This window comes from Bison bison, unplaced genomic scaffold, assembly GCF_000754665.1.
Source record: "Bison bison bison isolate TAMUID 2011002044 unplaced genomic scaffold, Bison_UMD1.0 scf7180017864281, whole genome shotgun sequence".
In the NCBI taxonomy this organism is placed as follows: domain Eukaryota; kingdom Metazoa; phylum Chordata; class Mammalia; order Artiodactyla; family Bovidae; genus Bison; species Bison bison.
Genome location: NW_011494853.1, coordinates 1,167,504 through 1,183,428, shown reverse-complemented (window position 1 = coordinate 1,183,428; position 15,925 = coordinate 1,167,504). Strand labels below are relative to the sequence as shown.

Genomic DNA, 15,925 nt, shown 5'->3' with positions numbered 1-15,925 from the left:
CATGTTTCACTTTTTCTATTTCATATTCAGTGCTCCCATTTCATTTAGTTTATGTTCTCCAATTTCTCCATTTTTTTTTTTTTTTGATGTTCTTTCTCAAGCCTTTATCAAGTGTAGTAGAAGAGCTTTTGTACACATATATAGTTATGTATAATATGTATATTTTAGAAAACATAAATTTTTGCCTAACTAAAAAGTTTATGACATTTTGATTCCACTTGTTTGACTTAGTATGAATAGAATGCTAGATTTCTGATTTAAAAATAGATATGCAACAAGTAACAGTGGTTTACTGTACAGCATAGGGAACTATAAGCAATATCTTTTAATAACCTATGATGGAAAATAATTTCAAAAATAATAATGTGTATTTGTGTAACTGAATCACTTTGCTGTGCACCTGAAACATTGTAAGTCAACTACACTTCAATAAAAAATATGTATTTAAAATATATGTATTTTTTAAAAAGATTAAAGCAAACTACGAACATTGGGAAATCAGGTAAAGGTCATCTGGGAATTTTTATATTATTTCTACAGCTTTTCTTTAAGTCTCAAAAAAAATATTAAAAGGTGAAACAAGTCCAAAAAATTCATTCTTAGGACACTTTTACACACAAAAAAATATGAATAGCATCAAAAACAAAATGCCTAAGAGGAAACCTAGTAGAAGATGGGCAAAACCTCTGAGAGAAATTCAAGACCTAACTGAATGGAGGAATATATGATGTCAATGAATTGGGAGACTCAAAATTGTTAATCATCCTCAAATTTATACATAGATTCAATCTAGTCACAATCAAAATACATTTAGGCTTTTTTTCTTGGGGCGGGGGGGGCAGTGAAAAGTGACAAGCTGATTCCAAAACTTATACAAAATCCAAAAGGCCTAGAAAGACCAACACAGTTGGCAAGAAAAGAAACAGCATTAGAGGAGTTAATAAAAAGTAACACTCATAAATTAAAATCATTCAGACAGTGTAAAGATACAATACTTAAGAAATACAGTATTGGTGCCAGGACAGACAAATAATACAATGGAACAGAGTAGACTGTCATAAAGGACAGACACATATGCCCTTCTGCTTATGACAAAGGTGACACTGCAATGGGGAAAGAGCCTGTTCAGTAAAGGATTCTGAGTCAGTTGGATGTCCATATGAATCCTGGAGAAGGAAATGGCAACCTGACCCTTGTCTTACACAGATATCAATCCCAGAAGAAATGTACAATTATATGCAAGAGAAAGTAATTAAATTGCTATAATATTTCACCATGAAATATCTACCTTTTGAGACACAGATGCAAGAACAGACATTTGGACTCACTGGGAGGAGTTGTTGTTGTTGTTCAGTCGCTCAGTCATGTCTGATTCTTTGCAACTTCACGGACTGCAGCACACCAGTCTTCCCTGTGGTTCACCATCTCCCAGAGCTTGCTCAAACTCATGTCCACTGAGTCAGGGATGCTATCCAACCATCTAAACCTCTGTCGTCCCCTTCTCCTCCTGCTTTCAATCTTTCCCAGCATAAAGGTCTTTTCTAATGAGCCAGCTCTTCGAATCAGGTGGCCAAAGTATAGGAGCTTTAGCTTTAGCATCCATCCTTCTAATGAATATTCAGGACTGATTTCCTTTAGGATTGATGGGTTTGATCTCCTTGCAGTCCAGGGGACTCTCAAGAGATTTCTCCAACACCAGAGCTCAAAAGCATCAATTCTTCAGCATTCAGCCTTCTTTATGGTTCAACTCTCACATCCATACATGACTACTGGAAAAACCATGGCTTTGACTATATGGACCTTTGTTGACAAAGTAATGTCTCTCTGCTTTATAATATGCTGTCTAGGTTGGTCGTAGCTTTTCCTTCAAGGAGCAAGTGTCCTTTAATTTCGTGGCTACAGTCATCATCTGCAGTGGTTTTGGAGCCCAAGAAAATAAAGTCTGCCACTGGTTCCATTGTTTCCCCATCTATTTGCCATGAAGTGATGGGACCAGATGCCATAATCTTCATTTTTTGAATGTTGAGTTGTAAGCCAGCTTTTTTACTCTCCTCTGTCACCTTCATCAGGAGGCTCTTTAGTTCCTCTTCACATTCTGCCATAAATGTGGTGTCATCTGCACATCTGAGGTTATTGATATTTCTCCTGGAAACCTTGATTCCAGCTTGTACTTCACCCAGCCTGTCATTTCTCATGCTGTACTCTGCATATAAGTTAAATAAGCAGGGTGACAATACATGGCCTTGGCGCACTCCTTTCCCAATTTGGAACCAGTCCATTTTTCCATATCCTGTGGTCACTGCTGAGTTTTCCATATTTTTTGGCATATTGAGTGCAGCATTTTCACAGCATCATGTTTTAGGATTTGAAATAGCTCAGCTAGAATTCCATCTAGCTCTGTTGGTAGTGATGCTTTCTAAAGCCCATTTGACTTTGTACTCCAAGATGTCTGGCTCAAGGTGAGTGATTATCTGAGTTATTAAGATTATCTGGGTCATTAAGATTTTTTGTGTAGCTCTTCTGTGTATTCTTGCCACCTCTTCTTAATATCCTCTGGTCTGTCAGGTCCATATTGTTTCTGTCCTATATTGTGCCCACCTTTGCATGAAATGTTCCCTTGGTATCTCTAATTTTCTTGAAGAGATCTCTAGTTTTCCCCATTCTATTGTTTTCCTCAATTTCTTTGCATTCTTCACTTAGGATGGCTTTCTTATCTCTCCTGGATATACCTTGGACCTCTGAGTTCATATGGGTATATCTTTCCTTTTCTCCTTTGCTTTTCACTTCTATTCTTTTCTCAGCTATTTGTAAGGCCTCCTCAGACAGCCATTTTGCCTTTTTGCATTTCTTTTTCTTGAGGATGGTTTTGATCACCACCTCCTGTACAACGTCATGAACCTCTGTCCATAGTCCTTCAGGTAGTCTATCAGATCTAATCTCTTGAATCTATTTGTTGATGGGGGGATGATTTGAGAGAATACCATTGAAACATATATATTACCATATGCAAAATAGATAAACAAGAGTTTGGTGTATAATGCAGGGCTCCCAAATCTGGTGATCTGTGACAATCTGGAGGGATGGGGTAGGGAGGAAGATGGGAGGAGGGGACAGGATGGAGGGGACAAATGGATGCCTATGGCCGATCCATACTGATGTATGGTGAAAACCATCACAATAATATAAAGTAGTTATCCTCCAATTAAAATAAATAAATTTTAAAAAGAGAAATTACCTTTTAAAGCCAGTTCTCCCTACTCTCTGCTCTTGGGGACATTTCACTCTAGGAGCATCCTAAGTACCAGTAGCCTTTCCCTCTCTCTTACCTGAGCAGATCACAGAGGCTGTGTTGGCACAGGAACAGTCAGGACCACCCAGAGCAGTCACAGGGCAACTCCACAGGAAGGACTCAGCCCCTGAGCAGTGAAATCGGGCTGTTGATATCCGATCACCTCCTTCCACCAAGTGTGGTCCTCCGGGGGTGGAGAAGGTGACTCCACAGCCGAGCTGACGACAGACAACATTGGCATTGGCCAGACTCCAGTGGGAGGCACAGAGTGCTCTCCATCGTCCAGAAATGTTCATCTCCACCTGCCCCTCACACTGAGAGGAGCCGTTTGTCATGAGCTGGACTTCTGAGTATGCTGGATACGAGACAACAGAATTTCAGAAATATCTCATGATTTCTCACCTGAACAGAGTGTGCAGGAAGGTTAGTCCTGACCTGCATCTCACCTGAACAGACGAACTGAACAGCTCCACTGTGGTGACAAGTGCCCGCTGGACAGGGCACTCTGGGGCAGGACCAGAGCTTAGGCTCCTCCCCCTCACACCTGAACTCTTCAGCCCAGACCCGGCCATCTGACTCTCTGAAGAGCTCATGTCCCAGGACTGACACAGCTTTGCCACACCCCAGCTCTGCACAGATGACTTGGGCAGTGGGGAGTGTGAAGTTTCCATCAGACACTGGGATCCCGGTCTTCTCCAGAATAAACTTCTACTCGCCCTGAGCAGGGTCCATCCTCTCCAACCAAACACACAAATCCTGAGAGAAACAAATAAATAAACCCACTGCATGTTCATGATCCTGGCTTGGCAACTGGAAACATGTCACAGGCAATGGTGTGAAAGCTTTTATTTTCCAGGACTGAGGCATGAATAGAAAATTTGACAGTCTCAGAATTGCATTTTCATGGGCGAGTTTCAGAAAAGAAATCCAGAAGGATTTGCAGAGTCAGTTTGGAATGGCTGAATTCCGAAAACCTATATTTGATGTTGGTTAGGATGAGAATTCCTCATTTAAGGGTCTGGAAACTATAGGGCCCAAGGAAACTGCACTGCAGTGGGCATCAGACTTGGGTACAGAACTGAACTAACCCAGAGTGAAATAGGTCCTTGGGATTCAAGAGTTTAGAGAACTGAGATCCAGACAAGGTTAGAAGGCCATCCTGACATTTCTGGGGCTAGAAGTCCAGCCGGATTTTTCTCAGGAGTCAGTACTCAAGTCACTGATACAAGGGAAATCAACTGAGAGATCTGAGTGCAGGTCAATCTATAAACAGACTTATGACTCATGGAAGGAAAGCTAGATATTATAACAAGTCTACTTCTTATGTTTCCCATATATTTCTCATAATCTCTGATGGTGAGAAAATTCCAAGAATTTCTTATCCAACTTGAATTGTGAAAAGAAATTGTCCACAGATGAGTTTGAATATGAAGAAAGGTCAGAGTCATAGGAGAAAGGATTGGTCCTAGCCATCTTTCAAGAAAGCCTAGGATTTACCAATGAACCCAGGAGAGAATGAGTTCTCAGTGGGACTATACAAGATGACTAACTGTGTTGATTAGTTCATATTACTGGTTTTCTTCCAACACATGAGAATCTTAGCAAATGCTATGGAGTGGAGGTAATTTAATGTTTTTAAATTCTATCTATATGCTAAATGGTGCTTCCCAGGTGGCACTAGTGGTAAAGAAGCCCCTGCCAATGCACAAGTTCAATCCCTGGGAGGAGGGCATAGCAACCCACTCCAGTATTCTGTCCTGGAGAATCCCATGGATGAGGGAGCCTGATGGGCTACAGTTCATAGAGTCACAAAGAGTCAGACATGACTGAAGAGACCTAGCATGCACTCATATGCTAACTGCAAACTACTTTCCTATTTCTTGAGAAATAGTCATCATGCTGTTAAAAAAAAAAAAAAAAAAGGAGAGGGAGAATAAGAGAAGACAGAGCAAACAGCCATATATAATTTACAGATTTCTACATTACAAAAGCCTCGATATGGATGAAAGAAAGATTTGGGGAAAATATTTGTCCAGCAAGTTTTTAACACATTTTACCCATGTGCTCCTTCCATCTGTGACCTAACCCTGTTTCCCTTTCCCATTTCTCCCACTGCAGACAAGAGATAACAATCCTAAGAGCTACAAATGGATGGAAAAGAGACTCTGAAAGGGAAGAACTTCTGTAGGAGTGGAGTGTGGATGGGATGAGGGGTAGGTTAAACTGGGAGTGGATGGAGTATGAAACTGAAAGAGGGAGACTAAGGGAAAGACTCACAACATGATTTGACCTTCAGGGACCACATTTTGGATAGAGGAAAGGTAACCTAATGAAAAAAATAAAACTTCTCATCATAAAGAACAATTTTTAAATACATTTGCCTGATTTCTGACTGTGCTTATAATTATTTATGTACACAGTGGAATTCTTTTTGGTAAAGGACTCTGATTTCATAAGTATGAGAACATTGAAGGTTCAGAAAGAATATTTCAACAGAATAAAAATCTACTATAGAGAACAGGAGAGAACAGAAAAGACACTATAGAAATTAATGAATCGAAGGACCAGCTTGACCACTTATCCAAGAGGCAATGGTGAGAGCCAGGATGATCTGTTAGCCTTTGTTACTTACCCACTTTCAACTCCCCAGCCCAGGTTAGGACATCTGGTGTGGTCTGGCTGGGAGTTTGGTCATAGGATACACATTCTAATTAAAACATTTTTACTTAACAGGTTGTTAGTTTCTATATCAATCCCATGAGATTACAAATTTAAAAAGAACAAGAAAGAAATATTTCTTGTATGCTATTTCATATACCAAGATACATGCTAAACACTCAAATATATGCTGAATAATCAATAAAGTCTTATACACATCACCATAGATACTTCTGAGACATATTATTATTTCTTTATTTTCTACTTGATTTTAAATTTTATATGAAAGGATATGTGTGTGAAAATTGTAAGAAAATTTGTGCAATAGGAGGCTGGTGTGAGTGGATAAAGGTATTAAATATAATAAAAATACATCCTTGTCTGGTCTCTTGTTGTACAGACCTCCTGTATCCTTAGGCACACGTAGCATCCTCCACACCACACCTGGACCCACAGTGATGCTCAGAGAAACCTATATGGCCTTTGACATCTCCCATTGCCCTTCTTTTTCCTCTTAGCTACTATAAGTCTCCTCCACCTTCTTCAAAAATTACAGGTGTCCTCTTACTCCTATTCCTATCAAACAAACCCCCAAACACAATTCTCTTATATCATTGAAGACATCAGGTATAAAATATGATTTACTACCACAAAACATAGGAATTCATATTTTATTGCCTATATCTTTGACTTGTCAGTGTGTGGCTAAGTGTTCCTCCAAAATTTTGGTTAATACAGAGGCTTTAAAGAAAAAAAAAGAACAGACAATCCTTTCTAGTAACAATGAAAGGAGAACCCAGACTCAGAACATTTCATCCACAACTCTATTGTCCTACCAGTCAAAGAGCTATGAATATTCAAATCTAAAATTTAAATCCATAAGTTCCTCTCCGATTTGTTTGATGATGTCCCCTGTGCCTCCACTCCTACTAACCTAGCACAAAAATGTGTCTCGCACTATATATACAGAAAGGACTCCATCCTGGAAGGTACAGCCTCATTCTAGCCCTTTCTTCCCATGGGCTCACTGTGCAAAGCAGGTGCATGTGGTGATTTGCAAATGTTTCACTCTTCCAAAAGTAAATTGTATAAAAATGAGTATCAATTTTCACTGGGATATAGATTAAGCTATATCAGGTAAGATCACTGGAGAAGAAATAGCAGAGACTTGTAAGAGGAAAGTAGCAATAAATGAAGCCCATCAGGAAATCAGTCCTGAATATTCATTGGAAGGACTGATGCTAAAGCTGAAACTCCAATACTTTGGCTACCTGATGGGAAGAACTGACTCCTTTGAAAAGACCCTGATTCTAGGCAAGATTAAAGATGGGAGAAGAAGGGGAAGACAGAGGATGAGATGGTTGGATGGCATCACCGACTCAATAGACATGAGTTTGAGTAAGCTTTGGCAGTTGGTGATGAATAGGGAAGCCTAGCATGCTGCAGTCCATGGGGTAGCAAAGAGTCAGACACCACTGAGTGACTGAGCTGAACTGATCACTCACAGATACTTTATGCATTCAAGGAGGATATCTCAGACGTCTCTAGCCTACACATCTATTGCCCTGGTGATTAGACACCAGCTTCCTTGGAGCTTTCTGTTCTTTCAGTCAGTGGGCAATTCACTGATCATACCTGAGCAGATAACTCCTGCATCCTCCTCATGACCGCAGTTGTGCCGCCCCCGGCCCTGGGAAGGGCACTGCCACACGTGGGACTCCATTCTTTCACAATACACATGATCCAGCCAGATGGGTATTGATCCCGCCCCAAAGGGAGCAGACTCCAGGGCACTGAGGACTTCTCCACAGCCCAGCTGCCTGCACACCACACGGGCATCATCCAGGTCCCAGCTGTCATCACAGATGGTGCCCCAGGAACCCTGGTGAAGGATCTCCACTCTCCCAGCGCAGGGCCCGCCCCTGTCCACCAAGCAGAGCTGTCTGCTGTCTGAGGAGACAGAAATGGGACAATGGGGTGCTGACCAGGAGATGAGAAAGATCTTCTGTCCTGTGGGACCCTCACCGGAGCAGTTAGGGGCGCTCTCTTCAGAAGCTGATGCTGTGGAGCCATTGCCCTGTGGAACATTTGGATCTGGTTTCTTATGGAAGTGATAAGAGTATAACAAGGATGAAAATGGACAAAAACAGGAAATATTACTACTAGGTAGTCTGAGACAGATGGTGTTACAAGGTCCTATCAGAGTTAACATTCTGATTTGTAGAGCTCTGCACAGAATCTGAGAAACATTTACAGGAAATGTTGGTCTCTCTACCCTGAGGGGTTAAATGAGTTCAGAGTCACAGGATTAGGCTGGTAGCTGTATGTATTCTTTATAAGCTACACACTCTTGGTCATTGACTTTAGAGTCAGGCAGTGGCCTCATCAGAAGCCTCGGGGAGCAGCCATCAATCCTCTATCATTAAAATCGTTCTCCTTGGTATAGTCATGAGAACTGAAAAACAAATGGTCTGTGAGACACCATGGTTTACCCCAGAATAGTTCACTTATGATTCTAAGCTTCAAACTCCAGATCTGGATACTTAGTTTCAAAAAAATATAATCTCTTTGAGTAGATTAAACAACCCTGCGTGAGAGATTATGTCAGAAGATATTGACTGACATTGGCCAGATTCCACTGGGAATCACAGAATGTAGCTTCTTCTCCCAAATGAATATAATCACTCCTTGGACTTTGTGTCAGGAATTGCTATTATCTAAAATTTGGAGTTATTTGTTTTCTAGGGTAAAATATGTATTTCTAACTCTCAGAGCAAAAATATGCTATATTCCTGCTTTGAAAGCCTTTGAACAAACAATATTGACAGACACACTGCATTATTCTCTCCTTTGATACATAACCAGTCATGGAAATAAAGGTTAAATGATGTCTATCACTGTCGTAGTTTAAGTAAGTGAAAAGTAGAGAATAAAACCTCAAATTCTGTACTTCCATGAAGAATGGAAGAGAAAGCAGGCCAATGGTCTTGTTAGACACAGCTTTAAATGGTGGAAATTTTCTTTAAGTAAAGGTATCACTGGAAAAGACTCTGATGCTGGGAGGGATTGGGGGCAGGAGGAGAAGAGGATGAGAGGATGAGATGGTTGGATGGCATCACCAACCCGATGTACATGAGTTTGAATGAACTCCAGGAGTTGGTGATGGACAGGGAGGCCTGGCGTGCTGCAATTCATGCAGTCGCAAAGAGTCAGACATGACTGAACGACTGAACTGAACTGAAAAGTATCAGAAATTTGTGGACACAACATGGACTAAATATGTTAAAATTCTCAAGAGTGGAGATCATGTAATACGTTTCAATGTTAGCCAAGGATCTACAGCTTCTTTTTCTCTGGAGGAATTTCCCAATTTGGTGCCTGGATTAATGGCTCAGAATCTGGGCTCAGAGAAACACAGGACTCCTATTTGGACAGAGAAGCCAGCATAATTTGGGGTTACCTGGTGGTGAGACAGAATTGGAGACCTGAAATCCTTTCTCACACAACAGATTTTTTTCCTCGAATATGTGCTCATTATACAAGCCATGAAGCTGGCAGGAAGCCAAAGATCTATGTCAAAAGTCTTGGAGAGCAGAGTGGATATTCCCTTACTCTCTTGGGTGCTGAGCTACCAAAATATCCAGGTTCTCAACCAAAATCTTTGAAGGCCCATGCCACATGGACAGAGAGATAAGAGGTGGATTGAGTGCTACCAAAACCGCAACCTAGACTTGTTACAGCTCAGTTCTCAGTTGTATTTATATATTTGAGTGATCTTCAACCCTTCTCCTACTTGCTTAACAAAACAGAATATGAATCCTCTCAAGGGTTAGAAAATGTATCTGGAGGATCATTTTTTCAATGCTGAAGACATGGGATGACATGACATATTAACAAAGTGAAATAAAAGAAAATAAGAGAAGGCAGAGACTCACATGATAGAGGTGCTGGAGTTAGCAGATATAGATTTTAACTAAGATCAATATATTGAGGAAAAAAGAGGAAATGAGAGAATAAATGGTGAAAAGATGAAAAACATTAACAACTTATTATAACTATAAAAATCAAGGAACAGTTACCAACTGAAAATAAAATGTCTAGAGAGTTGAATTAGTAAGTTTAGAAGAATTTTAGATAGAACTCAACACAGAATTACTGACTTAGAGGAGTCCTAGAGATGAGAGATGAGAAGAAGGAGGAGTGGGATAGGAGGAGAAGAGAAGCTAAGACAGAGGGACAGAGCAGCAGAAGTAATAATTGAAGATATAATAACTGATAATTTTTTTAAAAATGGATGGATGGGCATGAAAACTCCCACATTTAGTAAAGCTGCTGAAAATCAAAGGAAAAAGGAAAATTTGGAATAATAACAGATATGTTTAATACAAAAGAAGGGGGAAAAGAGAGGAAAAAAGAACATAATGCATGTGGGTCAATTAAAAGGAAATGACAGATACTAGCCCAACAATACCAATAACTGCACTTACAGTAAATTGATTACTGCTGTTGCTAAGTCACTTCAGTCGTGTCCAACTCTGTGTGACCCCATAGACAGCAGCCCACCAGGCTCCCCCATCCCTGGGATTTTCCAGGCAAGAGTACTGGAGTGGTAAATTGATTAGATACTTCAAATTAATGCCCATCTTGATAAAACCACAAAATCCATGTAAATGCTACCATGAAGATATTCAGCTTATATATGAGGGTAAAGAAAGGTTGAAAGTAAAATGATGGGGAAAATGTACATACTGTGTGAATCCTAACTGTAAGAAAACTGGAATAGCTATATAAATGTCACAGAAAGTAGACTTCAAAGCAAGATGTGCTAATTGAGTTAAAGAGGGTATTTTCATGATTATAACAGGATACACCCTTAATGAAGATATTATAGATATTAAAATCCAAGAAAATGTCAAAACATTGCTTTGAAATATAGAATAATACTTGACAGAATGAAGAACAGAAATAGACAAAATCATAATCAAAATGTGGGGACTTTAACATGCATTTTGCAATAGCATGCAGACCAAGTATACAAAAAAGAATGAAGAACATAGCAGATGTAAACAACAGTTAGCTAAATAACATATATAGAGCAATACACCCAACAATGAAAGAATTTGTTATTTACATTATTGTAAATTCACTGGAAAATTTCATTCTTAAATGATCATCAGTTCAGTCGCTCAGTCGTGTCTGACTGCAACTCCATGGACTGCAGCACGCCAGGCCTCCCTGTCCATCACCAACTCCCAGAGTTTACTTAAACTCATGTCCATCGAGTCAGTGATGCCATCCAACCATTTCATCCTCTGTTGTCCCCTTCTCCTCCCACCTTCAACCTTTCCCAGCATCAAAGTCTTTTCAAATGAGTCACTTCTTCCCATCAGGTGGCCAAAGTATTGGAAATTCAGCTTCAGCATCAGTCCTTCCAATGAATATTCAGGACTGATTTCCTTTAGAATGGACTGGTTGGATCTCCTTGCTGTCCAAGGGACTCTCAAGAATGAAACGAGTCACCAGTCTAGGTTCGATGCATGGTACTGGATGCTTGGGGCTGGTGCACTGGGACGACCCAGAGGGATGGTATGGGGAGGGAGGAGGGAGGAGGGTTTAGGATGGGAAACACATGTATACCTGTGGCGGATTCATTTCAATATTTGGCAAAACCAATACAATATTGTAAAGTTTAAAAATAAAATAAAATTTAAAAAAATAAAAAAATTAAGAATTAAAAAAAAAAGAGTCTTCTCCAACACTACAGTTCAAAAGCATCAATTCTTTGTTGCTCAGCTTTCTTTATAATCCAACTCTCACATCCACACATGACTACTGGCAAAACCATAGCCTTGACTAGATGGACCTTTGTTGACAAAGTAATGTCTCTGCTTTTTAATATGATGTCTTGGTTGTTCATAGCTTTTCTTCCAAGAAGTAAGCATCTTTTAATTTCATGGCTACGGTCACCATCTGCAGTGATTTTGGAGCCCCCCAAAATAAAGTCTGTCGCTGTTTCCACTGTTTCCCTATCTATTTTCCATGAAGTGATGTGACCGGATGTCATGATCTTAGTTTTCTGAATGTTGAGCTTTTTCACTCTCCTCCTTCACTTTCATCAAGAAGCTCTTTAGTTCTTCACTTTCTGCCGTAAGGGTGGTGTCATCTGCATATCTGAGGTGATTGATATTTCTCCCAGCAATCTTGATTCCAGCTTGCGCTTCATCCAGCCCAGAATTTCTCATGATGTACTCTGCATAGAAGTTAAATAAGCAGGGTGACAATATACAGCCTTGACTTACTCCTTTCCCTATTTGGAACTAGTCTGTTGTTCCATGTCCAGTTCTAACTATTGCTTCCTGACCTGCATACAGATTTCTCAAGAGGTAGCTCAGGTGGCCTGGTATTCCCATCTCTTGAAGAATTTTCCAGTTTGTTGTGATCCACATAGTCAAAGACTTTGGCATAGTCAACAAAGCAGAAGTAGATGTTTTGATGATCACGTGATAGAACAAAAACCTTCAGAGAATTGAATTTATACAGAATATTTACTTTGACCAGAGTGAAATTAAGTTAAGTATTAATAAGAAAATATACTTAGCCATTCCTACTGAGAAAATTAAGAAATATTCTTCCAAAGAATTCCTGGGTCTGGAAATAACTTTCAAACTTGAAAATATTGTGAAATAATGGTAACAAAGATATGCTGTAACTAAATTCTTCCAATGCAACTAAAGTAGTGTCTAAGGGAAATTTATACCCTAGATTTAGAAAAGAGGGGAGACAGAAAGTGTAAAAATGTAAGCTTTCATTTAAGAAGCTAGGATATGAGAAATAAAGCCTAAAGAATGTATAAGATTGGAATTAATAAAGAAAAAAATAAAGTTAATCTAAAAAAGAAAGTAAGCATAAGACAAAGACAATAGAGGAAAGCTGTTCAAACATGCCTCATGAAAATTGATCAACACTGAGCAATACTAATCAAGAGCAGAGAGAAAAAACTTAATACCAGAATGAAAAGGCAAATCACTATAAATTATACAGATTTTTTGGTCATAGTTTTGAGGTGCAATATACACATTTAATGTGGATAAATATCCAGAAGAGTTCCAGTTTCTCCACAACCTTGTCAACATTTGTCTTTTTTTTAAATTAGAGCGATTTTGACAGGTGTAAGATGACATCTCATTGTGGTTTTCATTTACATTTATCTGATGATTAGAGATGTCAGTATATTTTCATATACCTGTTAGCTATTCATATGTCTTCTTTGGAGAAATGGCTAGTCCCTGACTAATTTTTTTAATCAGTTTATTAGAGGTTTTGCTGCTGTTGCTTTTGTTTTGCTCTTGAGCTGTAGGGTTCTTATATATTTTGCAAATTAATCCCTTATATGATTTGCTATAAGGTGCCTTTTCACTCTACTGTTGTTTCTTTTACTGTCGTGCTGGTGTTCAGTCATTCAGTCATGTCCAACTCGTTGCAACCTCACGGAGTATAGCCTGCCAGGCTCCTCTGTCCATGAGATTTCCCAGGCAAGAATACTGGAGTGAGTTGCCATTTCCTTCTCCAGGGGATCTTCCTGACCCAGGGGTTGAATCCATGTCTTGTGTGTCTCCTCCACTGGCAGGTGAACTCTTTACCACTGAGCCATCTGGGATAATCTCACTTGTCTATTTTTACCTATTCTTTTGGTGTCATACCCATGAGATCATGAGATAATATATTTTTATTTTGAAATTATAAGTAAAAATACCACATATCTAAGATATAATTCCTAACTGGTGACAGTATTACACCCATACACAGCAAAATAAATTTATATGCAGTAAGGTTTTAAATATTATTTAGTGGAATTATAAAATCATTTGTAGAAAATAAACTTGATTAAAAGTTCTTTTGAGATGAAGAATGGCATTTGAAACATTGCAGTAAAGGCATAGTCAAAAAACTAAAACGTTACAAATTTGATCACATAACCTCCCATATACATATACAAACCTAAAATCATACACAAAAGATGGGGAAATATTTCCAAATAATGTAAGAAAAATGGTAAATTATGTTAGTTTATAGAGTTCTTAAAAATAAATAAGAAAATTTGTAAACTATTCTAGAGAAAAAATTGAAGATAGAGAAAGATATCTGAAACACCTATAAATATTTACTTATTAATCACTCTCCACATTCAATAACAAATATAAACACAGGCGTCTACAAAGGCACACACACACACTAACACACCCCTGAATGAAGGAAAGACCTTGCATACTTTAATTCCCCTGTGTTTATTCTATTAGGACAGTGCTTACACATTGTATGCACTCATTCAACAAGTATGGATGGAGAACATTTTCTAAATACCATGATAGTGAAGTGAAGTTGTGAAGTTGCTCAGTTGTGTCCGACTCTTTGCAACCCCGTGGACTGTAGTCTACTAGGCTCCTCTGTCCATGGGATTTCCAGCCAATAGTCCTGGAGTGGGTTGCCATTTCCTTCTCCAGGGGATCTTCCCAACCCAGGGCTCGAACCTGGGTCTCCCGTGTTGTAGACAGATGCTTTACCATCTGAACCACCAGGGAAGCTGGACAAATACCATGATAAGTGCTTGTTAAATATTTATTAAATAAATGAGCAGATGAATAAAATTCAGTGAAATATATTTTCTTTAAATCAATGCTAATCAAATAGTGAAGCAAATATAAATTAATGATAATGGTTTATGAAAATAAAGTGTATTAAAGAAAATTAGTCCATAAACACAGAATAAATTTATATTTAAAATTTCACTTACATAATTTTTAATATAAATTTATTTATTTTAATTGGAGGCTAATTACTTTACAATATTGTTTTGGTTTTGCCATACATCAACATGAATCTGCCACGGGTTTCAGTGGAAAATTGTTAAATAGATTCTAAACTACTCTCATCTATTATTCAATATGACATACGCACAAGAGAATATTTCTGTAGTAAGAAGAAACTCTTTAAGGGAATATACAGATTTACCAAGTAGACTTAAGAAAAAGATAGACAAATAGCTACTGAGTAAAGCAAAACCCTCCTTGCTATTCTTTGGACCTCTGCATTCATATGGGTATACCTTTCCTTTTCTCCTTTGATTTTTGCTTCTCTTCTTTTCACAACTATTTGTAAGGCCTCCTTGACAGTCATTTTGCTTTTTTGCATTTGTTTTTCTTGGGGATGGTCTTGCTCCCTGTCTCCTGTACAATGTCATGAACCTCCGTCCATAGTCCATCCGGCACTCTCTCTATCAGATTTAGTCCCTTAAATCTTTTTGTCATTTCTGCTGTATAATCGTAAGGGAATTTATTTAGGTCATACCTGAATGGTCTAGTGGTTTTCCCTACTTTCTTCAACTTAAGTCTGAATTTGGCAATAATGAGTTCATGATCTGAGCCACAATCAGCTCCTGGTCTTGTTTTTGCTGATGGTATAGAGCTTCTCCATCTCTGGCTGCAAAGAATATATAATCAATCTGATTTTGGTGTTGACCATCTGGTGATGTCCATGTGTAGAGTCCTCTCTTGTGTTGCTGGAAGAGGGTGTTTGCTATGACCAGTGCATTCTCTTGGCAAAACTCTGTTAGCCTTTGCCCTGCCTTCATTCCTTACTCCAAGGCCAAATTTGCCTGTTACTCCAGGTGTTTCTTGACTTCCTACTTTTGCACTCCAGTCCCCTATAATGAAAGGGACATCTTTTGGGGGTGTTAGTGCTAGAAGGTCTTGTAGGGCTTCATAGAAGCTTTCATAGAAGCTTCATAGCTTCAACTTCAGCTTCTTCAGCATTACTGGTTCAGGCATGCTGCTACTTCTGCTAAGTTGCTTCAGTCGTGTCCGAGTCTGTGTGACCTCATAGACGGCAGCCCACCAGGCTCCCCTGTCCCTGGGATTCTCCAGGCAAGAATACTGGAGTGGGTTGCCATTTTCTTCTCCAATGCATGAAAGTGAAAACTGA

The 15,925-nt window shown here is 39.1% G+C and overlaps 1 protein-coding gene across 1 annotated transcript in view; it reads right to left on the bottom strand.

Annotated features, from left to right (window-relative positions):
* LOC104995504 (antigen WC1.1-like) overlaps nucleotides 1-15,925 on the bottom strand; it is a 49,874-nt gene that overhangs the window by 9,678 nt on the left and 24,271 nt on the right. Inside the window, 4 exon segments of the mRNA XM_010849380.1 lie at nucleotides 3,327-3,644; nucleotides 3,736-3,976; nucleotides 3,978-4,078; nucleotides 7,583-7,897. Coding sequence (XP_010847682.1) covers nucleotides 3,327-3,644; nucleotides 3,736-3,976; nucleotides 3,978-4,078; nucleotides 7,583-7,897 — 975 coding nt within the window.